This window comes from Rattus rattus, chromosome 9 (genome assembly GCF_011064425.1).
Source record: "Rattus rattus isolate New Zealand chromosome 9, Rrattus_CSIRO_v1, whole genome shotgun sequence".
NCBI lineage: Eukaryota > Metazoa > Chordata > Mammalia > Rodentia > Muridae > Rattus > Rattus rattus.
Genome location: NC_046162.1, coordinates 94,873,840 through 94,898,813, shown reverse-complemented (window position 1 = coordinate 94,898,813; position 24,974 = coordinate 94,873,840). Strand labels below are relative to the sequence as shown.

At 43.5% G+C, this 24,974-nt stretch overlaps 1 protein-coding gene across 1 annotated transcript in view; it reads left to right on the top strand.

Annotated features, from left to right (window-relative positions):
• The first annotated feature begins 6,317 nt into the window (after nt 1-6,317).
• Vps53 (VPS53 subunit of GARP complex) overlaps nt 6,318-24,974 on the top strand; it is a 122,307-nt gene continuing 103,650 nt past the window's right edge. Inside the window, exons 1-4 of the mRNA XM_032914111.1 lie at nt 6,318-6,549; nt 10,897-10,977; nt 19,909-19,958; nt 22,325-22,391. Coding sequence (XP_032770002.1) covers nt 6,463-6,549; nt 10,897-10,977; nt 19,909-19,958; nt 22,325-22,391 — 285 coding nt within the window. The 5' untranslated portion in view covers nt 6,318-6,462. The remainder of the gene's footprint in view (nt 6,550-10,896; nt 10,978-19,908; nt 19,959-22,324; nt 22,392-24,974) is intronic.

Sequence of the window (24,974 nt, the reverse complement as noted above, 5' to 3'; positions counted from 1 at the left end):
CCTTGAATGCTGGGGTTAAAGGTGCGGGCTACTGTCCTTGCTAAATATATTCTAATCTAAGATGGGAACAAAAATCTGAGTATGATGACACATACCTGTCTTCTAGGATGGAGGCAGATGGATTATGGATTTTGGTCAACCTGGACTATACATCAAGTTGCCGGCCAGGCTAAACAATAGGGTGAGACTCTGTCTCAACCAAAACAAAACACGATGTTAATAGCATCTATCTCTAACACTGATATAGCCAAAGGCCATTCCACCCCCCCCCACTTCCAAAATGGTCCTAGGGCTCTTAAGCCCAATCATATTCGATCCAGTTGTTCTGGGTGACAGCAGTTTCACAGAGATCTACCTACCTCTTCCTCCTGCGTTCTGGGATTAAAGGCATGTACCACCTGCACAGTGAGGAGATACTGTTACTGTTTAATGGGTCTAGACCAGATAATTTTGACATCCTGTAAGTTTACTCACTTGCTAGTTTGTATTGCTGGGGATCAAATCTTTAGGAAGTTATAGACAGGGGAGCCAAAATGGAATAGCAAGTCTTAGTCAAGCCTAGCAGTAGAGGACCGTAATTCCAAATACTTCAGAGGCTAAGGTAGAAGGATCACAAGTTCCTGGGTTGAAAGTGAAATCAAGGCCAGCTTGGCAACTTAATGAGACCCTGTCTTAAAATAGAAGGTAAACTTAGAGCTGGGGTGTAGCTCTGTCCCAGGGTAGTTGCCTAGCATGTACAAGGTTCTGCATTTAAACCCCAGCATAGACACTACAGTTCATTCTCCCCCTCCGTGTGTGAGTGTGTTTGGAATGTATGTATGTAGTGTGCATGGGTGCACATGGAGGCCAGCGGAGTGCATCAGGTAGCCTGCTCTATCACTTCCTGCCTTATCACCTTGAATCAGGGTCTCTCACTGAATATGAAGCTTAACACTTGATGATCTAGGCTGGCAAGGCGTGGAGCGCTCAGTCTGACTGCTCTATCCCCTCCATGCTGTTACCTGCATGACAGCCATACCCAGCTGTCATGCAGCACCTGGGTGCTGGGGATTTAAACCCAGGTTCTCAAGCTTGCACGGCAAGTGTTCTTACTCACTGAGCCATCTCCCTACCCCAAGACCCTGTCTTGATCTTATGAAAAGGACATAATCTGCACAGTGTCTACTTAGCATCTTAAGAGTTCAGTTCCCTCTAAACAGTAAGAGTTAGAAACAGTAAATTGGCAGAGAGGGTTGAAAATTAGCTCCCCAGAAGACTGTTCAAATCACTTTAATCTCCACTATGTCCTTAACACCACTTTCTCTTGGCACAGCAAGAAAGATATAGGGGTTCCTCATTAGGGATTTCTGGGTTTTTTTTTCACCCTGCTCTTTGTTTCCTTAGAGATGGACCCCATGTGGTTCCCTCATAGCCAGCTAGACCACCTCCTTTTATTAGTTTCCTTTTAAAATGTATTTATTTTTATTTTGCCTGCATGTGTTTGTATGAGGGTGTCAGATCTTGGCGGTGCAGGCAGTTGTGAGCTGCCATGTGGGTGCCGAGAATCGAATCTGAATCCTTTGGAAGAGCAGCTAGTGTTCTTTTTTTTTCTCCCCCCCCCCCAGCTAGTGTTCTTAACTGCTGAGCCATCTTTCCAGCCCTTATTTCTGTTTCCTTTGAAATGGGGTCTTACTATGCAGTTCAGACGAAGCTCAAATTGCCATCTTCCTGCCTGAACCTTTCAAGTACTTACTGAGGTTATGGGTGTGTGTCACACCTAGCTTCCGGTCATAGTCAAAGAGTATATTCTCCAAAATTTATAGTTTTGCCTCATTTATTGTCTTATGTATCCAAGATTGCCATTAAATTCAGTATGTAGCCGAAGATGACCTTCAACCTCTAATCCACCTGTTTCCACCTCACAAATGCTGAGGTCACAGTCAAGTACCAGCATACCCAGTGTGTGCCATGTTAGGGATCAAACCCAGGGCTTTGTGCACCCTAGAAGCACATCACCAACTGAGCCACACCTCCAGCTCCAAAGGATCAGAGATTGAACGCGCACCCTATGTGTGAGATCTCATGTTATCAAGGTCTGTGTAATATTTTGTATCATCTATATACACCCATGCAACAGAATAACAAAATTGTTTTTAAAAGCCCAGTTCATTTGTGAGACTATCACATGCTCATTTTCATATACAAATTATTCTTATCTGTAAACGTCCACATTATATTTATCTTAAAAACATACCATCTGTTTTTCTCCAGCCAAAGGTATTTCCTGTTTTGCTTATTATGAACAGCTTGGCCTATTGTTACTTATCCTAATGCATTTTTAAAATTACATTTATTTATTTACTTATATTTTGTGTGTGTGTGTGTGTGCGTGCGTGTGTGTGTGTGTGTGTGTGTGTGTTGCTCCCTGAATTGCATATCAAGACCCTATTCAGTGGACTCGCAGGCAGTTAGGGAACTGTGTGCAGCCTGTCTCTGAATAAATATAAGAGTAAGGTGGAGGCAAATTATGGTATTTGGTTCTTTTACCATGTAGGTGTCAGGGATCATACTCAGGTCACTAGGCTTGGTGGCAAGTGTCTTTCCCACTGAGCCATTGGCCACAACAGTTTTTAAATCTAGGGTCTACCTGTGTTCTTTTAAAACAGCTTACTTTTTATTTTACAAACCCCCTATGTTGAACTTGCATTTAATATTATTATTAAAGACAATATAATGGAGAGCTTCAGAGGGAAGAGTGGTTTCGAGTTATAGCAGATAGTACCACTAAAAAGGGATTCGCAAAAGGACAACCAGCAAGAACTAGACTGTGAATGTGGACTGGGCATGGTGGCCTTCATTCCAGGCTCTCTGTAACAGTGCAGGAAGTTCAGAAACAGAGAAAGAAAAACAGAGGGCCCTGAGCTGATGACAGCAGTGAACCTGGGTCACCACTCCTCACCTAGTCCTTCAGAAGCTATCCATTTCCCTGTGACAGCTCTCAACACTAAACATCTCGCTCCACCCAATTCTTTAGCCTCTGCTTGTACCTCTGCTCTTGACTTTCAAAACTCCATGTCCTAGCTATATCTTTTCTTCCTCATGGCTCTGCTCACATTGCTACTTTGGTTTGTCATGCCTTCTCTTCCAAATTGCTTCAGCTTAAAAAAATCATTTCCTTTGAGAAAGCATCCCCAAAGGCATTCCACGCCCGCACTCTCTCAGTGTGCATTGTCCTTACCTGGCTTGGGACCTATCACAATCACATCTCTATTGTGTGACTACTATCTCCTTACGTGAAGCTAGCTTTGAGATGGCAGGCATATGATGTATCCGGCTCTTTGCTGAATCCAGCAGCTAGCATAGGTGCCTGTCATCAGGTGTTCAGTATATTTATTAAATGGGTGAATGAGCGACAGAAGCCATAGGATCTGGGCTGTTTTGTTTGTCTGAACCAGCTCTCCACTCCCTCATCTGTTAAGTTGGGATAATGGTAATTACAAACTCCAGAACTGCTTTGTGGATTAAGAGTCAAGGTTGTAGTATGCCTGGTATGTGCATGACATATAGTAAGCATTAGGAAACATCCGCTATTATGGCCATTAAAAGGAAACTCTCTGAGTATCTGAAACTCTTAGACATTGTCAGTAGGAATGTGAAAATAATACCCTTCTTATAATTGTAAACACAGACAGACCTTACCACTTAGCAGTCTTACTTCTAGGCATACACTTCAGCAAACAAAAAACTTACACAAAACTGTAGACAGGAATGTTTATAGCAGCTTTATTCACAACTTCTCAGAATTTAAAACGATGTTTCCAAATCACCTAAGTAGATAAACAAATCAAAGGAGCGAGAAACAAAACTGATGACACAAATAATAATGTGGATGGATCACAGATCCATTACGCTAAGTGAGAGAAGACAGAGTCGAAAGGTGACATGCTATAGGCCTCCATTCATGTAGAACTTATATGACATTCCGGAAAAGTCAGACCAGTGATTTCCAGACAATAGAGTGGGTGTGAAGAAAAGTAGGGGATGATGGAAATGTCTCAATTGGACTGTGGTGTGCTGACATGACGACATGCATTTAATAAAGCTCACAGCACTGGAAACTGAAAAGAGCTAATTTCATGGTATGCAAATTATATCTAATTTAAAATAGAAAAATAAGACACTAGATAAAACTGCATGTGCCTTTAGGAATGGTACATGCACTTTCCTTCCCCTCTCTCTCTCCTCACTCTACCCCCCTTTCATCTTTCTGTCTTATTTTTATTTTCTTAATTCTATGTGTATAGGTGTTTCGCCTGTATATAAATGTATACATCATGTGCATGCCTGATGTCCAAGGAAGCCATAAAAGGGTGTTACAGACCGATGTAAGCTACCATGTGGGTGCTGGGAATTGAATCCAGGTCCTCTGGGAGAGCAGCCAGTGCTCTTAACTGCTAACCCATCTCTTCATCCCCTTTATTTTTAAATTATGTATATGTGCATCATGTGTGTGGGTGTTCCTGGAGGCTGAGGGGATGTTGGACGCCGTGGAGCTGGAGTTCTATGGTTGCCGGCTGCTCAGTGAAAGTGCTGGTAACTGAACTTAGGTTCTGGATCCTCTGGGAGAGCAACAAGTACTATTAATGGCTCAGTCATCTTGCCAGCCTTTGTTTTTGATTTTTAAGAATCTCATTACATAGTCCAGCTGGCCTCAAACTCTCCACCTTTCTGCTTCAGTTCCCAGAGTCCTGGTATTTATAGGCATGTGCTACCACAGCCAGACGGCACCTATAGTTTCTGATAATAAAACTACAATATGTTCATTATAGACATGTGGGAAAATAAAGAAAAAATATTTCCTTGTCATTTGCTTTTGGTCGAGAAAGTAAATTCCATATCCACCTACCCTCCATCTTCCAAGGGTTGGGATTAAATATAGACTTGTACCATCACACCCAGGCAAATTTGCTCTCAAAAAATAAATATTCTGCTTTCTGAAATACACTGTGTATACATTCCCATGTTATTAAATAATTTTCAAAACAATTTTATGAGTCAATATGTGTGTGTATGTGCCGAATGTGTGGAGGTCAGAGGGCAACTTGTGGAAGTTAGGACTCTCTTTCCAACAAGTGGGTTCCAGGGATGAATTCAAGCATCAGGTTTTTGAGCAAATGCTCTACTGGCTGAGCCATCTTGATGTCTCCTCTGCACTTCTCCTGCAATTATATTTTTTAAGCAGTTTCTTTGGTTGCTAAAAATTACACTACTTACACATTTTTTTGGCAAACTAAAACAAAATTTCATTCCTAATACTGCAATTTTTTTAATGAAAAGAGCAAATTATATTATTCCTGCAGAAATTTCGATAAAACGGGGTTGGGGATTTAGCTCAGTGGTAGAGCGCTTGCCTAGGAAGCGCAAGGCCCTGGGTTCGGTCCCCAGCTCCGAAAAAAAAAACAAAAAAAAAAAAAAAAAGAAATTTCGATAAAACTATATGTCAGAAAAAATAAAAGTTCAGCAGGGCCAGATACTCCTTGGTCGAGGGTTTCACAATGTCAAACTGGTAAGGCAACCCTTCCCTTGGCTGCAATTCCCTCATTGTTCCAGTACCTGCTGGAAAAGCCGTTCCACAGGGCGATCTGGCTCCTCTTTTTGTGATGTAGGAGGCTAAACACCCTAACATTTCCTGTACTACCTGCCTAAGTTTGCATAATACTTCCATATTTAATGCTCACCCCATCTAACGTAGTGTACGCAGGGCAGATGGGAGTACTTTGTTCAAGATCGTAAGGTTATCAAGGGTGTAAACAAGGATGTACAGCTTGGACATCCAGTCTCAAAAATCAAACACTTTCCAGCGTTGAGTCATTTTCCCCCCTACTCCCCACCCTAGTGAGGAGGCTTCATTCAGACAATTTTGCGCAGGGGATCCTTATCTAAAACACTCCCCCAAACTTCATATGCCCTTGGCAACACCGCCACTTACCAGCTGGGTCATTTTATCCCCTATGGTAGGGGGTCACACACTGTCCCAGACCAAGGGGATCCAGCGAGTGGGTTGTATGTTGGCTTCGTTGCCAGAGGGGCTTACTGCCCATCCATTGAGACACTGACGGGGCTAACCGCTCTCTGAGGTGCCCCCGCTCTCCAGCGACACTACGGCGCCGGTGGGAGACGCGCCCTGGGCGAGGTGGGGAGGGTTCCCAATCTTAAGAACCCGCCGCGTGCGGCCAGGGAACCTGTGGTTAAGGGTTATCTGGAGATTTTCCAGGGATTTGACAGCCATGTCTGCAGAAGTCAGTCCTCCGCTATCCCAGAGTCCCCCGGTTCCCGGAAGTGCCCGACTCTCCGGAAGTGTCAGGCTAGCCGAGCGAGTAGCGGCTCTCTCGAGCTCTGTACCTGGAGGATTGCAATTCTGGGGTCCTGGTGATAGACAGATCACGACAGGGTTGGAGAGGGCGTCGGGGGCTGTGCGGCGGGATGATGGAGGAGGAGGAACTGGAGTTTGTGGAGGAGCTGGAGGCTGTGCTGCAGCTCACGCCAGAGGTGCAACTAGCCATCGAGCAGGTGAGCGCTCCACCCCCTCAGGAGGGTGCTACCGTGGAATGGGCGGCTCTGGGCCGGGGTCGAATCCACCCTTCTAGGCTGGAAAGGTGGTGGCTCGAATTCAGAGCGGAAGTCTGGATGGTAGTGAAGGTGGGAATGGGTTTCTCAGCCCGGGGACAAAACACGTCTTCTCTAGGCTCTTTTGAGGTTGTCACGCCCTGCTAGGTTTGGGCCGAGATGTACTCTTTGACAGGATGAACCTAGGAGCCCTGTGACTGGAGAATTCGGATTATGGGAGATTTTTAAGACCTCATTCATTTTCTAGCTAGTGCTGCTTCTCCCATTTCTCAGGTTAAGCTCTTGGAGTGCTTTGGAATTGGCAGCGGGATACTTTCATTGCGGAAACAAATGACCGAATAGGGGTGTGGGGAGGCATACTGGAAAATGGCCCTTGTGCTGGTGTATGGGTGTGTGTACTTGACACAAGCTGGAGTCATCTGGGAAGAGAAAGCTTCAGTCGAGAATTGCCTCCATCGGATTGGCTCACAGGCAAGTCTGTGGGGGCATTTTCTTGGTTGATGCTGTAGAATGGCCCAGCCTACTGTGGGAGGTACCACCCCTGGGCAGCAGGTTCTGAGTTGTATAGAAAAGCAAGCTGAGCAAGCCATGGAAAGCAAGCCAGTAAGTAACATTCCTTGGTGGTTTCTGCTCTATTTCCTGTCCTGGTTTCACCTAATAATATACTGTAACCTGTAATCCAAATAAATTATTTACTTCCCAAGTTTTTGGTCATGCTGTGTTATCACAGAAATGTAAAGCAAACTAAGACAGTTCTTTACCATAATTAAAAGGTTGAGGGCTAGTGAGATGGTCAGTGGGTAGAGGCACTGTGCCACCAAGGCTGCTGACCTGAGTCTCTTTCCCAAGACCCTCAAATAGAGGGAGAAAACTACTCTTGACCATAACACACACACACACACACACACATCTCCCTATCCCCTAGTCTACAAAGTGAGTTCCAGGATAGCAAGGGATACACAGAGAAACCTATCTTGAAAAACAAATAAATAAAGTATTAATGGTCCATATATGCTAATTATTAGTAGTAGAATTAATATTTTACTTGGGCAATAGTCACTAAGTGAGGCACACTCTTCCTTTCTTTTCCATTAGTATTGGAGGATTGAACTAGATCCTTGGCACATGAGGTAAGTGTCTTACCACTGAGCCATATCAATATCTCCTGATGTGCTTTTTCTTACAGCGTGAACCCATGTCAGTTCCCTTAAGTAAGATCTTTCTCCCTTTATCAAGAACAAAACCCTATGCAGGGGCCTACACAGTTACTTCTAGTATCATGACCATACATTTTAATATACTTGACAAGGGACTTTAGTCACCAAAACCTTCTTGTTGAGAAGAGAAGACTCTTAGGGATATTCTTCAGTGTCACCCAAATTGCAAAAATTCTCAACCTTTTAAGATTTTTACTGTATTTATGTGTATGTGACCTGTACATGTGTCTCCTTGAAGACTCCTTAAACCACCCATGAAGTACAGTGTCTTAACATCTTTTGGTAAATTTAGAATTTTTCTGCTAACACTGAAGCCTGACATTCTCTCTATAGGTGTCACCGGATGAAGTAGCTTAAGTCAAGGGCTGTGTTGTGTGAAATCTGTTAATGCCTGGGATTAAACCCAGGAACAGGAAGAGAAGAATGCAGAAACTGGGAGCAGTTAGGAAGTGGATAGCCCATTTCCTCATACTGCTCACAATGACAGGCCCTGTTCCCAGCACTCCCTCTGCCAAGGGCTTTTAATTAATTCTGTAATCACACGTACGTGTGGTGTATTCTCACCATAGGTGTACAGCACAGAAGTGAAATGCTAAACTTTTCAAAGACATTACTAAGCTCCACCCCTCACTGGCTTTGCCTCCACTTGCCCTCTACATCACAGAAGCCATAACTCTTCTAATAACCGTCTTCTACCTTTTCTAGGAAGTCATATTGGTTCGTTCATTTTTATTCTTAAATTAAAAAATTACTTCTTTACAGTTTATGTGTATATATGTGTGAGCCTGAGTGAGTTTATGGGTACAACGTAAATTCAGGGGCCCTTCAAGGCCGGCAGATGCATTAGGGTCCCTGGAACTGGAGTTGGTGTCCATTGCAAGGAGCTACCATATGGGTTCTAGAAACCCAAGTCCTCTGCAAGAGCAGCCATTGCTCTTATCCCTGAGCCACCTCTCCAGCTCCGGATTCTTTAACTCTGTATTTCACGGACTGTTTTGCTGAAGATTGCTTTACAGAGTTATTATCTGTCTTGAGCTAGTAAAGTTCAGAAGCCAAGGGATCACTTTCTTTTCCTGTTTTGTTTTGTTATTACATTTGTATCCATGTGCACTGGCGTGCTTGTGGAGGTCAGAGGATAAATTGCAGAGTTAAGTCAATTCTCTTCTACAACATGTGGGACCTAGGGACTGAACTCAGGTCATCAAGCTTACAGGAAATTATTTTACCTGCTGAGTCTAATTTTGCTAGTCTCTGCACCCCGCTACCCTGTTTTGTAAGCAGGGTCTCATGTAGGCCTTGCCCTCACAATGTAGCTAAGATTGACCTTGAGTTCCTGATCCTCCACAGTCACTCTGGTACACAATGTACACTCACACCACCTCCCCAGTGCTAGGATTATAGGCGGTTACCATCATGCTCCAGCCTTTTTTTTTTTTTTTTTTTTTTAAAGATTGATTTATTATATATACGTACACTGTAGCTGTCTTCAGGCACACCAGAAGAGGGCATCAGATCTCTTTACAGATGGTTGTGAGTCACCATGTGGTTGCTGGGAATTGAACTCAGGACCTCTGGAAGAGTAGTCGGGTGCTCTTAACCGCTGAGCCATCTCTCCAGCTCAACACATTTTCCAAATTGTGACTTTTGTGGGGACTTAGTTATATTTCTCAAGATAGTTTTCTTTTGTTAACCTGAATGTCAGTTCTCCATTTTTTAATACTATCTGAAGCATAAAGATTCCTTTAAGGCAAGCTGTAGCTGTAGCTTAAGGGTACAGGATTACCCAGTCATAGATGAGGCCTGGGGTTTGAGCATCACAATGTACGCAGAGGTAATCAAGCTTTTTTCCTTTTTCACAGTGTTTGGATTGAACCTGGGGCCTCTGGGTAGACATCTCACCACTGACTTATTTCACCAGCCCCAAGAAGGGCAACAAAGCGTCATATAACTCAGGCTAGCCCCAGGCTTGCTATGTTGGCAATGATGACCTTGAGTGCCTGATCCTCTTGCTTACACATAGTGCTGGACTGACAGGCTTTGGGACACCACATGTGACGACAGACAGACAGAAATAAGAAAGTAATGGATAGGTAAATGTTGCTTCAGTGTATGCGACTGCTGCTGTTCAGGCACCAGAGGGCAATCTGTCATTGAGGCTTCTGAGTCCTCTTAGTAGGAGGTGCCCACACTGCAGCCTCCACTGTGCTGTGGTGTCAGTACTGCAGGTGCTGCGAGGTCAAGATTGACGCTGGTAGGTGTTTCTGTATCCCATCCTAAACTCTTTAAACATACAGGTTGTTTGTTTCTCCTGTCACAGTTTTGGACGTCTGAAATCCAGGCGTTCTGGCTCACCCTGTAATCCAAGTACTTGGGAGGCTGAGGCAGGAGGACTAGATTGAGGGCAGCCTGGGCTATATAATGAGTTGCAAGTTAGCCTGAACTACATAGTAAGATTATCTCTCCTAAATAAATAAATAAATAAATAAATAAATCAGAAAACTGTCTGCAGGTCCATATTCACCTGAAGACTCTCAGGTTGACTTTCTTCTTGCTTTGATGGCTGCCTGTACTGTTTAGTTTCCTCGGCTTGAAGATGTCATTCCCATCCTACCTCTGTTTCCTTACGGCTTTGCTCTTATGTCCTTGATTCCTGTATCCCAGCATCTAACTATCTTCTTGAGTATCCATTGTATGTGAAGTATTATAAAATGAAAAAAGTTGGAATTTTTCTGTTTTTATTTGTTTTGTATTCAAGAGCCTACTGTCTAATATAAAAATTGAATTTCAAATCCATAGTTTTACAGTTTTATTTCCTTGTTTTCAGTATCATTCTGTATGTGTACATGATGTGATATGTTGGTGCACATACCATAGCACATATGTAGAAGTCAGAAGACATTTGTGAAGTTGGATTCTGGGGATCCAACTGGGGTTGCTAGGCTTACATGACAAGATGACTCCCCGAGTCCTTCTAATTGGAACAACAACAACAACAACAATAAAAACTCAGACACACACACACACCTGGTGTCTAGCATGATGTTTTAATCAAGAACCCCCTGTTTTTATGTAGGTATTCCCAAGCCAGGATCCTCTTGATCAAGCTGACTTCAATGCCGTTGAGTACATCAATACTCTGTTCCCAACAGAGCAAGTAAGTAAACAGCTTTAGGTTTCCTTCGTCCTGGTGGCTTGTGGCTTGGGCTGCATGTCGTGATTGGTGTGATACACAAATGACATTAAGTTCAAACCAAATTCTATTGTAACCAGCAGGACTAGTTAGTGAATTGAAGTAGCATGGAGTTCTTTGGCAAGGACATGATCAGAGATTGTACCTTTAGTTTGTGAGAGTCTCCCTAGTGCTCACAGAACTTTTCATTAGAAATTGTGGTTTCAGGGGTTGGGGATTTAGCTCAGTGGTAGAGCGCTTGCCTAGCAAGCACAAGGCCCTGGGTTCGGTCCCCAGCTCCGAAAAGAAAAGAAAAAAAAAAAAAAGAAATTGTGGTTTCATAACATTGGAAGGAAAAATGGGAGTGAGGTAGACAGGATGAACCCCAAGTTACAAAGAAGCTTTTAAAATGTAAAGTTGTAGGCAATTTGTTCTCTTGTCATGTGTTTTGATTTGCCTAGATGGGGTTTTCTTCCTTCCTTTTTTTAAAAAAATAATTTTGTATTTTTTAAAGATTTATTTATTATATATAAGTACGCTGTAGCTGTCTTCAGGCACACCAGAAGAGGGCATCAGATCTCAATACAGATGGTTGTGAGCCACCATGTGGTTGCTGGGAATTGAACTCAGGACCTCTGGAAGAGCAAGTCAGTGCTCTCAACCACCAAGCCATCTCTCCAGCCACAAGGGTTTTCTTTCATTAATCCAGAGTTAGAAGCCGGAAAATTGGGGGAAGGCCAGGTAGATATATTCTCCCCCAACTCTCCCCCCCAGGGTCTAATAGAGCTCAGCATGGCTTCACTGTGTAGCCAACATGAGCCTCTTATCCCTGCCTCCTCAGTGCTGGGATGACAGGTGTACGTGTGCCACCATACCTGACTTTGGGTTTTCACTTATTCACTAATGAAGTGTCAGTACAGTCCTGGGCACAGGAATGCATCCTTGCACTGAGATGTGCACGATCATCAGAAGGGATGTTGTTGAATGCTATGAGGGAGATAGGGAAGGAAGAGTGCAGGAAAAAGACAAGAGGTTCCTTAGGAAAATCAAACCCCAGGAGTTTTCAGGTAGTTCACAAAGGCTCATTTATTTAGTCAGCCAGTCAAGCTCACGGTCATTTATGATGCATATAGTAAATATTAGGGACCGTTTTAGAAACTAGAGAGAAATGGTCAACATAGCAGGTTAGCTCCTGGTCTCTGGAATGCAGGAGGAAGACAAGAACTAAAAAGTGCCTTGGGTGCCTACTCTGCCTAATTTAGTAGAGCTGGAAGAGAGAGGTTGATTCAAAGATGGAGTCAGCCACTGGATGGTCTTTACTAACAGAACTTACAGTCCACTTTGATAATTCAGCATAGATTGTCTTTGTCAGTAGTGATCATTGTATTGTACACAAGCCCTAACTCCTACCACAGCTACACTCTTAAGGTTTAGCATTGATCTGGTATTGATTGTACCAGGCATTCGAAACATTTGACAAGGATGGATTCTCCATGTATTGTGGATCATGAGCAGAGTGACAAGTAGCCATGCTCAGCTGAAATGTGACAGGGGGTGACTGGACATGGTGAAAGCAAGCGTAAGAGTCCAGAGGCTCTGCTGAGGAAATGGCGTGGTAGGCGGCGGTAAGGATGTGAGACTTTGGTTGTAAGCCTGCTCCACTTGGTGGCTGTTGGCACCTTTACTGGATGCTGCAAGGGGGAAGAAGAGCAGGTGTCAGTGGGAAGCAGGGTCAGTGGAGGGTAGGAGCAGTGTAGGCCGGGTGTGGCTCACTCGCAGCCATCGAGTGGAAATCTGCAGGTGGATATTCAAGAGTGTGGGACCCTCCCCATCACTGTTCACATCCTAACAAACCTACCTTCATACTGAACCTTACCAACAGCATCCCATCTTTTTCTGATTTTAACTTTAATAACAAAGTTGTCCTTTTTTGTTTAACAGTCTAATTTTTAAAAAAATCATTAATTTTAAAAATAAAATTTGAAAAATGCTACATTGTGTGATTGTCTTTTTGGAAGATTTTTAAGTAGCGTAGCCTTCATTGCTCAACATTTCTGCAAGAGGGAGATTTGGCTTAGCTAGTGATAGAGATTTGGATGTGGGTGTTTTACTTTTCCTGTCTTATTATGGATGCTGGTTTGCTGGACATGGCGAGGCACAGCTTGAACCCCAGCACTTATGAGGCAGAATCAAGGAGATCTCTGAGCTCAAGGCCAGCCTGGGCTACATAGTGAGTTTCTGGGCAGCCAGAGCTACGCAAGACCCTGTCTCAAAACAACAAAAACAATGCCAATTTAAGTAAACAAATAAACAAACAAATTACTGTTAGAATTCTTCCTAACTACTGTTAGAAAGCTGTAGTTAGGAAGCCACCAGGTTCTGAAATGATTGTATATTTGTGTGTGCACACACGCGCATATACACACATACACACACACACTTTTTTTTTTTTTTTTTTTTTTTTGGAGCTGAGGACCGAACCCAGGGCCTTGCACTTGCTAGGCAAGAGCTCTACCACTGAGCTAAATCCCCAACCCCACACACACTTTTTTTAAGTAAAGCACTTGTTATTAACCAGCTTCAATTTTGTGTCTTGTCTGATCATGCTTCTACATGCATGATAGCATGCAATGGAGTGTCTTCCAGTAAGTCAGAAAGTGCAGTACAGAGGGTCAGGTCACACTTTATTTTCTTTGACTTAGAGTTAGACCTAGTAGGTCATCTACCAGCCCAGATCCCCGTGGAACTTCATGGAAAAGCAGGAGGAAGTGGTGGCCTAAGTATCAATTCTTTTAACTCTTGGACAAAATATACACACATGCATACCATGGGCCTATAAAAAGTACTTAATTTCAAATTCAATTTCAAAGATGTCTGTCTATGAAGGTTCAGTGGCGTTGTAAGTGAGGTGATGAGGCTGTATTCCTCTTAAGTGGCTTGCATGTATGTGGATGCTGTGGCTGCAGTAGGGCCACAAATCCTCAGATGTCTCGCCTTCACCAAGTTTAAGTATGAGGAAATCTCAGCTTTCTGTTCATAACAGCGTCCCCTACATGGTGCTGGAGAGAAGCCATATTTGCTAACAGCTAATCTGGAAACGTTTTCAGCTTCCTTACAGTGAATTTTAGAGAATCAGTTTTCATGTTATTGGAAGTTTGAGAGGAGATGCTATAAAATTTAAGAAAACCACTAGCACTTAAGGATTGCCTGAGTCTGGGAACTAAAGGCCAGCCTGGGCAACCTAGCACGACTCCTAGCTCGAGAGAAGGAACAGGCTGGAGATAGAGCTTAGTGTTCGAGTATTTGTCTAGCATTTGTTAGGCCAGAGGTTCCATTTCTAATTCTGGAAAGAAAAGGGGGAGAAGAAAAGAATAGCATAATCAAGAAATGTGGGCACAGGATAAAAAGAGCTTAGCTGAGCACAGTGTCATCTGTAATCCCAGGACTTGGAGGAAGAGGATCAGGAGTTCAGGCCTAGCTACTGGATACTGAGCGAGTATAAAACCAGTGTGACCTGCTTGAGACACCAAAATAACCCAAACAAGGTGCGGGAGAGATGGCTCAGTGGTTATAACACTTTCGACTCTTACTGAGAACCCAAGTTCAATTCCGAGCCCCCGCCCCCTGCCCCACAACCATCTGTAATGCCCACTCCATGATTCCAATGTCCTTTTATGGCTTTTCAGGCATCGGGCATACATGTGGTGCACATTCATGCAAACAGGCACTCACACATAAAGTAAAAATCATTTAAAAAACAAATAAGTATATAACCTTTTTGATTTGTTAACTGTGGTATACACCTATAACTCCACTGTAGGAGCACCATGAATTTAAGGTCAGTCATGTCAAAAACATGTCTAAAAAATAATTATGAAAAAGGTTTTTTTAGTGACCTTCAAGGTGTTCTGGGTCTTTATTATCAAGTAGAAAGAAAACAAAAAAAAAGCAAACAAACTTTTTTTTTTTTGCTTTTGCAGGTGACAGATTGCTCCAATCTGTTCTTTTTTAAAAAAGATTTATTTATTTTATGTATATGAGTACACTGTAGCTGTTTTCAGACACACGAGGGCATCGGATCCCATTACAGATGGTTGTGAGCCACCATGTGGTTGCTGGGAACTGAACTCAGGACCTCTGGAAGAGCAGTCAGTGCTCTTAACCACCGAGCCATCTCTCCCGCCCCCAATCTGTTCTTAACACATCTGTTTTCATAGAAGAGTAGAGTGTAACACTCACCACACTTACACTTTCTTGAGAACATGGGATTATTTTACCAAGGATCTGAATTTTCTCTGATTAGTGTGGATTACTAAAAAGAAGGAAATGATTTTCAATAAAGCATTTAGCACTACAATACCACCAAACCAGATGAGTAGTTGTCAAAGAGAAGATGTACCAAGCAGCTATGTGTCCAGACGCTGGATATCCATAGGGCTGTCTTTCCACTCCTGGGAAGACTCCCACCTCATAGGCTGCACTGAACAGACGGGCATGTCAGCTCTCAGACACAGGTATAAAGGAAGGTCAAGCACTGCAGAGAGAACATGGGGTGTAGCTCAGTGATAGAACAGTGGCCTAGCAGAAACCAGGCCTCAGCACTTCAAAATAACCTAAAAGATGGAGGAAAAAAAGCGACTAGAATCAGACAAATCTCCAGAACCTCAGACTGTCCTTTCAGAACCCACTTTCTGAATTTTAACCTGGAGGAGTATGGTAGTGTTCCTCTTATGGCCCAGGGAATTAAGGAAAAGAATTTCTATAAGATAACCAAAGTAATTGATAGAACCTTCTCAATAGAAGGTGCTTGTTCAATAGGAAAGCTGTGAATCTATCAGGTAATCGTAAAAGCGTGCGTGTGTGTGTGTGTGTGTGTGTGTGTGTGTGTGTGTGTGTGTGTGTGTGTGTGTGTCTGTGTTGGGGGGGGATTACATGTGCTAGGCAAGTGCTCTACCACTGAGCTGATGCCCCGAGTTGAGTGTCTTTCTGTTCTTTTGATAACCTTATTTGTGTACTGTCATGCCTCTGATGTTTCTTAACCTGCCTGTCCGGTGTTGCTAGGAGTGGGCAGAAGGGTCATCAGATACATCTGCCCTTGTGCCCTCATCCTTTTTTCCCAATCAGTGGCCCTTGTCTACAGGTCTTTGCCATTTTACATATTTATGTGTGTGGGCATGCTTGTACCACTGTGTGTTCTTGGAGGTCCGAGGACAGCTTTTAGAGTTGGTTCTTCTCATCCACTATAGTTCCTGGGACCCAGACTCACCAGGTTTACACAGCAAGATCCTTTACCTACTGAGACATCTCGCTAGCCCTTTCTGGTTTTTAAAATGCAGTTCCACATCTGCATAATTATTTTGTGTCATTCTTAGAAAGCAACCTTGTGTGAAGAGGAAGGAGAAGAAGGAGGAGGAGGAGAAGGAAAGAAAGAAAGGAAAAAATAAAATGTAGTTTAAGCAAGACCTCCCTGCCTAAAGATAATTCATTTGTTGAATTATCAAATTATCAAATGCCTGCTGTGGTGCAGTCAGTCTTGACTGGTGTGCAGTGGCCTCCCAGGCACATGGCTGAGTGAAAGGGCATGGCGCAGCATCCTTGGATGTCTCTTTACTCAGACTGTCTGAGAAAGTAAGCCAGAAGCTGGCCCAGAGCCACGGCCTCTGCTAAAGAGAAGCTGCAGTCAGGCAGTGCTGGGCAAGCGGAAGCCTGCATTTCACTACACGCTCTTACTGTCTAGATTTTTGCTTGTGTATATGTTTTAACAATTTTAAATACCTTATAAATATTTTATATTTGTAATTAAAACAATCTTACAGTGTATAATTATATATGATATATACATAATTATCCATGAGTACATAAATCATATTATCTTGATATGTCCCTCATTTAGAAAGGTGTGGTGGCAAAGCAAAATTCCTGGCTGCCTTTATTCAGATTTCTCAAATTATTATTTTTTTTTCATGACAGGGTTTTTCTCTGTGTAACCCTGGCTGTTCTGGAACTCACTCTGTAGACCAGGCTGGCCTCGAATTTAAGAGATCTGCTCAGCTCTGCTTCCTGAGGAGCACTGGGATTGATGATGTGTGCCACTACCATCTGGTCCTAAAATATTTTTTAAGCCATTGTGAGAGAGGGGGGGGAGGATTGATTGAGGAGATTGAGATACAGAGTGAAACAGAAGGAGAGAGACAGGGAGAGATAGATAGGGAGACACAGAGAGCACAAGAGAGGGGGAGAGCAAGAGGGAGAGGACAGACAATGACTATACACAGTCTGGTAGAAGGCCCAGCAGGTAAAGGCACTTGCTGCTAAGCCTGAGGACCTATCTATGTTCAGTCCCAGGACTCACATAACAGAAGAGAACCTACTCGCACAAGCTGACCTTTGACATTTGTGCTCAAGCCATGATACTTATATGCACATGCCTGCGCGCGCACACACACACACACACACACAATCATTACTGTTGCTGTTTTAAGAGTAGGTTCCAGCAAAATCAGTAGACCAGGAACTGTTATGCCCATTTTCCTTAGAAACTCAGGGAAGTTGAACAATTGCCCTCCAGCCACTTGGCAGTGGCAGAGTGGACAAGTGTGTGGTCCTGGACAACTCACCGGCTGTTCCTACATGGCGGTGATTTAAATCACACACAGTCCACTTATGAAAGGACTAACCTAACAGTAGGACTAAATTCACCCCACTTGAGTTGTATTTCCTCATTAAAATAGCTTCTTTTTTCTGAATTTTGCCTTCACCTCTGGCTGACTATACTTGGATTTCTGAAAATTCTGAGTAAACCTTGGCTTAGTGGAAGTCCTGTTGACAGGGTAATGTGGCATCTCAGGTCTGTTCCTGGAAGGTTTCTGGCTTCCTCCTGTTAGCAGAGAGCCAGAAGCAATTTTTAATTTTTAAGCATAGCTCCTCCTGAGAAAAAGTATCTGTTGGGGAGGAGGCAAGGGAAACTAGAAAATTACCATCCTTCCCTTCTTCCACCAGGGGGCACCATTTCACCATATTTTCTCTCCAGGTCAGTTTGTTTTCACTATTCCAAAGCAGTCAGTAGGGATGAATTAAAATATAGGCAAATACTCAGAGGCAAAGAGAAAAAACGTTGAAATTATTCTTTTCTTTTTTTTTCTCTTTTTTCTTTTTTCTTTTTTTCGGAGCTGGGGACCGAACCCAGGGCCTTGCGCTTGCTAGGCAAGCGCTCTACCACTGAGCTAAATCCCCAACCCCGAAATTATTCTTTTCTTAAAGTTACTAGTTTATATTTTCTAGATTCCAGCAATTGGCATAATACAGCTACACGACTGCTAATGTATATGCTCTTCTAGACATTTTCCTAATACCTCTGCATTCATAAAAGTAACTTTATAAAACTTTTATTCATAAAAGTAAGGTATTTTAGAGAGGTATATAATTTTAAGTTTGTTTGGTTTATTTGAGACAGGGTTTCTCATGCTGTCCCTGCTGTTCTGGAACTCACTCTGTGGACCAGGGCAGCCTTAAATTCAGATTCATCTGCCTCTCAGGTGCTAGGATTAAAGATGCGTGCCATCACTGCCTGGCTTTTTTTTTTTTTTCTTTTGAGTAATGGACTCACTAAGTAGACTGATATTCAAACTGGTGGTCATCCTGCCTCAAACTCCAGAGTGCCTGGTTACAGGTGTGTAACCTGATGTCTGACTTTAGCAGACAGATAACAAGTGAGCAGCCTGGCGAGCTTTCCCAGTGTCCTCAGAGAGCCTCTCTTGGCTGTCAGTCACTGCTCCTCAGAGCACTGTTGCTCAGCTTCTAGATGAGAAGTGTTCCACCTGCCTTGGGATCGCATCAGTGGGGTTGTGCAGTCCACAGCCTTGTTCCTGGCTCTCCCGGCCGTGCTGTGTAAGAATTAGACATTCTGGTTCGGCTGTATTCATTCATCCCATTTCTTCCTGTGGTTTGTTTTATGGTTTTGTCATCGTCATTTTTTTTTTGAGACAGGGTTTCACTTTGTGGTTCTGGCCAGTCCAGAACTCAAGAGACTCCCCTGGCTCCTCCTGAGTGCTGGGAATAAAAGCGTGCACCACCACATCCAGCCCACAGCCTTACACGTGCTGCCTTAGCAAACTTTCCATAAAGGTCCAGACAATCTTCTAAACTTTATAGGTCCTGTAGTGCCTGTCACAGCTTCTCAGCTCTGTCACTGTAGTACACAAGCAGCCATAGACATAAGGAAGTTGACCAATGGGGCTGTGTTCCAATAAAGCTTCAAAAGAGAATGGATGTATTTGTCAGCTACTGCTTAGTTTTAAAAGGAATCGGGCTGAGAAGATGGCTCAGCATGCACGACTGAGGGGAAAAAGTGTGGGGACTGAGTTTGGGTCCTGAGCACCCATGTAGATTCCGGGCATGGTGGCTTGCCTGTAATCTCAGCACTCAGAAGGTAGAGACAAGGAGTTCCAGAGTAAGCTGGCAGGGACGACTAGGTGAATCAGTGAGCCCTGCATATGAGAGACCCTGCCTCAGTACATAAGGTGGCGGGGAGTGAGGAAGACTCCTAATGTCACCCTCCGGCCTGTGCATCTGTGTGCTCAAAGAATAGGCACACATGCATGCACACACGTACACCATGTGCACATGTACACAAAACCAAAACATTTTAAAAAATAAGATGATGGGGTTGGGGATTTAGCTCAGTGGTAGAGTGCTTGCCTAGCAAGCGCAAGGCCCTGGGTTTGGTCCCCAGCTCCGAAAAAAATAAAAAAAAAATAAAAAAAATAAAAAATAAGATGATTTTTAAAAGAATTAAATGTGGTGTCAAGATCAAACTTCTTAAGGTGTCATAAACAGCCCTTTAGTGCATTATTTCCCTGTGAAAGAGAATTCCAAAAGGAAAATTAACGGCCAGCCTTCTTTTTTTCTGTATTGTAGTCTCTGGCAAACATTGACGATGTTGTGAACAAGATTAGACTGAAAATAAGGTAAGTAATGCGGCGTGATTTTTAATGAAAGGCGTAATGTTAATCTAGTCATATCAATCACATTTTTTGAGGAAAGCACTGAAATCTCAAATTTAAAAATAATTCTTTTCTTGTGACTTTTCATGATGGCAAAGAGTTTAATTCTTTGGCCAGTGTTTAACTGTCCATACAAAACGAAGGGAGGTGGAACAGACTGCTGAAAAGCAGTTACCATCAGTCAGGCTGTGGCGGTGCACACCTTTAATCCCAGCACTCAGGAGTAGACACAAGGGGACCTCTGAGTTCGGGACCAGCCCGTTTTGTGTAGCCAGGGTTGTACAGTGAGACCCTGCCTTAAAACAAAACGAGACAAAACATCTTGCGGGTTGGGGATGTAACTTAGTAGAGTGCTGACCCAGCATAATAGCATGAAGCCCCAGATTCAATCCTAGGCATGGCATAAACCCATAAGCCAGGTGTGGGTACAAACACAGTCTTAGCATGTGGGAGGGAGAGGCAGGAGAATCAGAAGTTCAAGGTCATCCTTGTCTACATGGTAAGCTTGAGACCTGCCTGATATATGAGACTTATCAAAAAGAGAAAGAAAAAAGGAGGAGGAAGAAGAGAAGTTAACTTTCAAAAAAGCAATAACTTTTCCACAATTTTTAATGCTTTTATTTTTTTTACTAAAGTAGGTTTGCCTTTTTTGTTGTGCTAAGATCAGCTGTGGAGATGGGGTTATATCTTTTGGTCATCTGTAACTATAATATTGAATCTACAGGTTGACTTGGGAGTGGCCCAGAATACAATTCTGTGGTTAACCCAGGGCCCAACTGTCCATGTCGTCATCCTGCACAATGGCCGCCTTCTGCCTTATCCATGTCCACATTTATATATTTGATACCTAAGAGATACTAAAAAAAGTCTTTTCATTATATAAGTAGCTTGACCTCTACATTACTTCAAACAAATCTGGAGAGTTTGTGTGTACTTATTTGTTTCCTCTTAAAAATATTTATTTATTTATTTATTTATTTATTATTTATTTAGAGATGGGGGTCTCTCTCTGTGTCTCTGTGTCTCTCTATCTCTCTGTGTCTCTCTGTCTCTGTCTATCTGTCTGTTTCTCTCTCTCTCTCTCTCTCTCTCTCTCTCTCTCTCTCTCTCTCTCCCCCTCTTTCTCTCTCTCTCTAGCCTCTGGCTGTCCTGGAACTCACTATGTAAAATGTAGACCAGGCTGACTTCAAACTCAGAGCTCCACCTGCCTCTGCCTTCAAAGTGATGTATTTGAAGGTGTACATGTGTACCACCGTATCTAGCTTGATTTTATTTGATATTTTTGATGAGAAAACATCTTAAAATTTGAAAATGTTCGAGTCTAGAAGATGAGTTGTTGCCCCATCTCCAATTTTCTTTAGATCTTTAGTAAAAGGCACTGCCCCATAAGTGTACTGTCCCACTGGTGCCTTAGGAAGCACAAGGCGGAGCTAGAGAGGAGGCTTATTTATTAAGAGCACTGTTGCTCTTACACAAGAGGGCCTGGGCTTGGTTCCCAGCTTCCACATGGTGGCTCCCAACCATCTCTAACTAGTTCTAGGGGATCTGACACTTTCTGACCTCTTCAGGAACTAGGCACACATGTGGTGCACATGCATCCATGCGGGCAAAATACTCATACACATAAAATAATAAAATAAGTAATTTTTTTAAAAAAAGCCTCTTTGTTGTTTTACTCTTCAGCCACAATGGCTCTAGAGGAGACCTCAGCGCGGCCAGGGTTTATATATAGAAAGTAGAAACATCCTGGTAACCCAGGGAGCCCTGTCAGCCAGGTATTTCCTGCATTCTTGCTACCATACCTTAAATAGAATCTTCAGGCGCAAACTGAAGCTGACTGATAGAAATTCCTTGGGCGGAGGCCCTGTGCAATGGCCCTTGCTGAGCCCAAGGGAAAAGAGAGCCCAGAAAGCATAGACCTGCCTCTGACACCATCAGGGCACAAAGAGTAAGCTCTGATTTCACAAATCGTGCTGCCTCCTTGACCCTTTCAATGTCACCAAAGTAGCGACATTGCAGTTACCAATTTGACTCTGTTAGCTTCTTTCTATAAAACATCTCTAATTTTGTCATGGCTGTTTAGTCTGAAAACATTTGGTCTTATTGGTCCTTTCAGCCACTGCTGAATATTGGCTCTTGCCCCTTTTTAAACAAGATAACGCCTACGCCCGCAGTGACGGCAGCTTCTTGGCTTTGTGTTGCTGCTTGTACTTGTTTAGGACAATAAAGTAAATAGGCACAGCCCGTGAAAGTTGGTGAGTGAATTGCTGATTTTCTACCCAGAATAGAGTTTACTTGAATGACTTCTATTTTACCTTTTTTTTGGCCAGGAGACTGGATGACAATATCCGCACTGTTGTAAGAGGTCAGACAAATGTGGGACAGGATGGAAGGCAAGTAAGTGACATATCCCTCTATATTAATTACAGTCCCCTAATTTTATAAAGACCAAAAGAGCCAATTGACCTAAGTGTTGAGCAGTTTGTCTGTTCCTATAGTCTATAGTCTATAGTATATAGTCCTATATTAGTCTGTTCCTATACAGCAGGAAGCATGAGTGACCTGCCCCACCTTGTCAGGGACTCCAGACCAGCCATGAGCTCTCCATGTCCTCCAGACCCGCATCACTCACGTATTGATGCACAGCTCACCCAGGGCCAGGCTGGATGAACTGAAGGGTCCTGGTATTCATCATCCCAGACATGTCTTATGTCCCATGCCAAACTCAAGTGTCTGCTTTGGTCTGAAGCTTGGTTGCTGCAGGAGACACTGATGTGAGGCAGTTGTGATTCCTCACCTGCCCTGTCAACAGGACTGGGTTTGTGCCGGTCTCCCAGTCTCACTATGGAGGGCTATGGTGAGAGGATGAAGGGGAGAGAAGCCTGTGGAGAGGAGACCTCTTCTATAACTGAAGGGCAAATGTTATCTGTTAGTCAACCAGTTTGTTGTTTATTTGGATTCTGTTTGGAGATAGCTATGGTAACAGAGATGCTGAGTGTGCCTTTCCCTGTCTCCTCTCTGCAGTGTCTAGCCCTCCCTTCAGTTAGTAATCCTCGGTTAGCCATGCTCTACTGGGATGGCCTCACTTCTCCGTTGTCCTGTTTGGCTTTTTGCAGTGCTGGGGACCAAACTCAGGGCCTTGTGCACACTAGTCAAGCGCTCTACCAAGTGCTCAGAGGTTTGAGACAGTGTTAGCCGTGTAGCCGTCTTCCCACTTCAGCCTGCCAAACACTAGGATTATAGGTGCAACCCACTGTGGCCAGCTCTCTATAGCTTTGGTGTAGCTTCTGAACACACTCTCAGTGCTGCTTAGCTTTAGAGTGTAAAGAAGGGTCAATCCTAGGTAGAAATCTCCTCATCTGCAGTGTCCTGTTTCTGCTACTAATGCTCAAAGATGTCTTGACTCGTATGTTTTTCAGTTTTATATTTCCTATTGTTGCTTTTTATTTATGTGTGGTTTTTTGTATTCACCTTTATTTTACGTGTAGGAGTGTCTTGCCTGGATGTATGTGCACCTGGTGCACATGTGGAGGTCAGAAGAGGGTGTCAGACCCCTTGGAATTGGAGTTACAGATGGTTGTGAGCTGCTGGGAACTGAGCTCCTAACCACTGAGCCATCTCTCCAGACCCCCTTATTTGTTTTTTATCGTGTGTGTGTGTGTGTGTGTGTGTGTGTGTGTGTGTGTGTGTGTGTGTGTGTGTGTGTGTGTGTGTGTGTGTGTGTGTGTGTGTGTGTGTGTGTGTGTATTGGTGCGTGTGAGGGACAGAAATCAAAGTCAGCTTTCTTTCTCAAGTTCTTCTACTCTGTATTTGTGACAGAATTGCGTACTGAACCTTGAGCTCATCAATTTGACTAAATTAACAAGCAGTCCCCCAAGGAGTCTTCTGTTCCTGCCTCTCTCTTGCTGGGATGGCAGGCATACACTGCTGTATCTGGCTTTTTATGGGTGCTGGGATTGAACTCAGGTCTTCATGCTTTAGAACCAAGTATCTTACCTACTGGGCCATTGTCCAGAGCCATTTTTAGTTTCCTCCATCTCTACATTTTATGGCTTTCATTCTGTTCACTCTTAATATACCCCTTCTGTTGGTATCCATTGTATACAGCCTATCTCTGTCCTGTTTCTTTTTTTCTTTTATAAAAAAGTGATTTAGTTATGTTCATTTCATATGCATTGGTGTTTTGCCTGCATGAATATCTGTGTGAGGGTGTTGGATCCCTGAAACTGGTTACAGACAGTTGTGAGCTGCTATGTGGTTGTTGGGAATTGAACCCAGGTCCTCCGGAAGAGCAGCCAGTGCCCTTAGCTGTTGAGCCAAGCCCCTGACTTTTTTCTTATCACCAGTGTCTGTTGCTGTTAGCTCTCTAAAGGCGTCCTGTTTCCTCACCTCTCACAGGTTTACTACTCTGTTTTTGTCTACCAGGTCCCTTGTTAACAGGACCTTAGAGTAACAATGAGGAGGAAGGTCCCCTCAGTGTGCTGATTGACTTCCATTTCTTGTGTCATGCCGTCTGCCTCTTTAGAACACTCCTTCTGACACACTGAGTGAAGTCAAACACATTTTCTTACTTGCTGCTTGAGGCTGCCTTCAGTGTTTCCAAAGTCTGTCTCTTCTTTATACTGGAGACTTTCTGCTCTGCTACATGCCCCGTGCTTTCTGACCCATGCATATCTTTGTACCTGTATTAACTATTTATCATTGCTGTGAAAGAACAGCCAACAAGAAGCAAGTTAAGGGGGCAGGGGTTACTCTGGCTTACAGTTGGAGGGAGACATCTGTCATGACAGGAAGGCATGGCAGGAGCATTAGGCAGCTGCTCACACTGCATCCGTAGTCAGGAGGCAGGGGGAGGCGAATGCTGCTGTTAGTTCACAGTGTTAGTCAGGCTAGGAACACAGCCCATGGAGTCTAGGGGTCCTTCCTGCTTTCTTAGCCCACTCTAGACAATCTTTCTCATGCTTGCCTCTTATCAGGCCA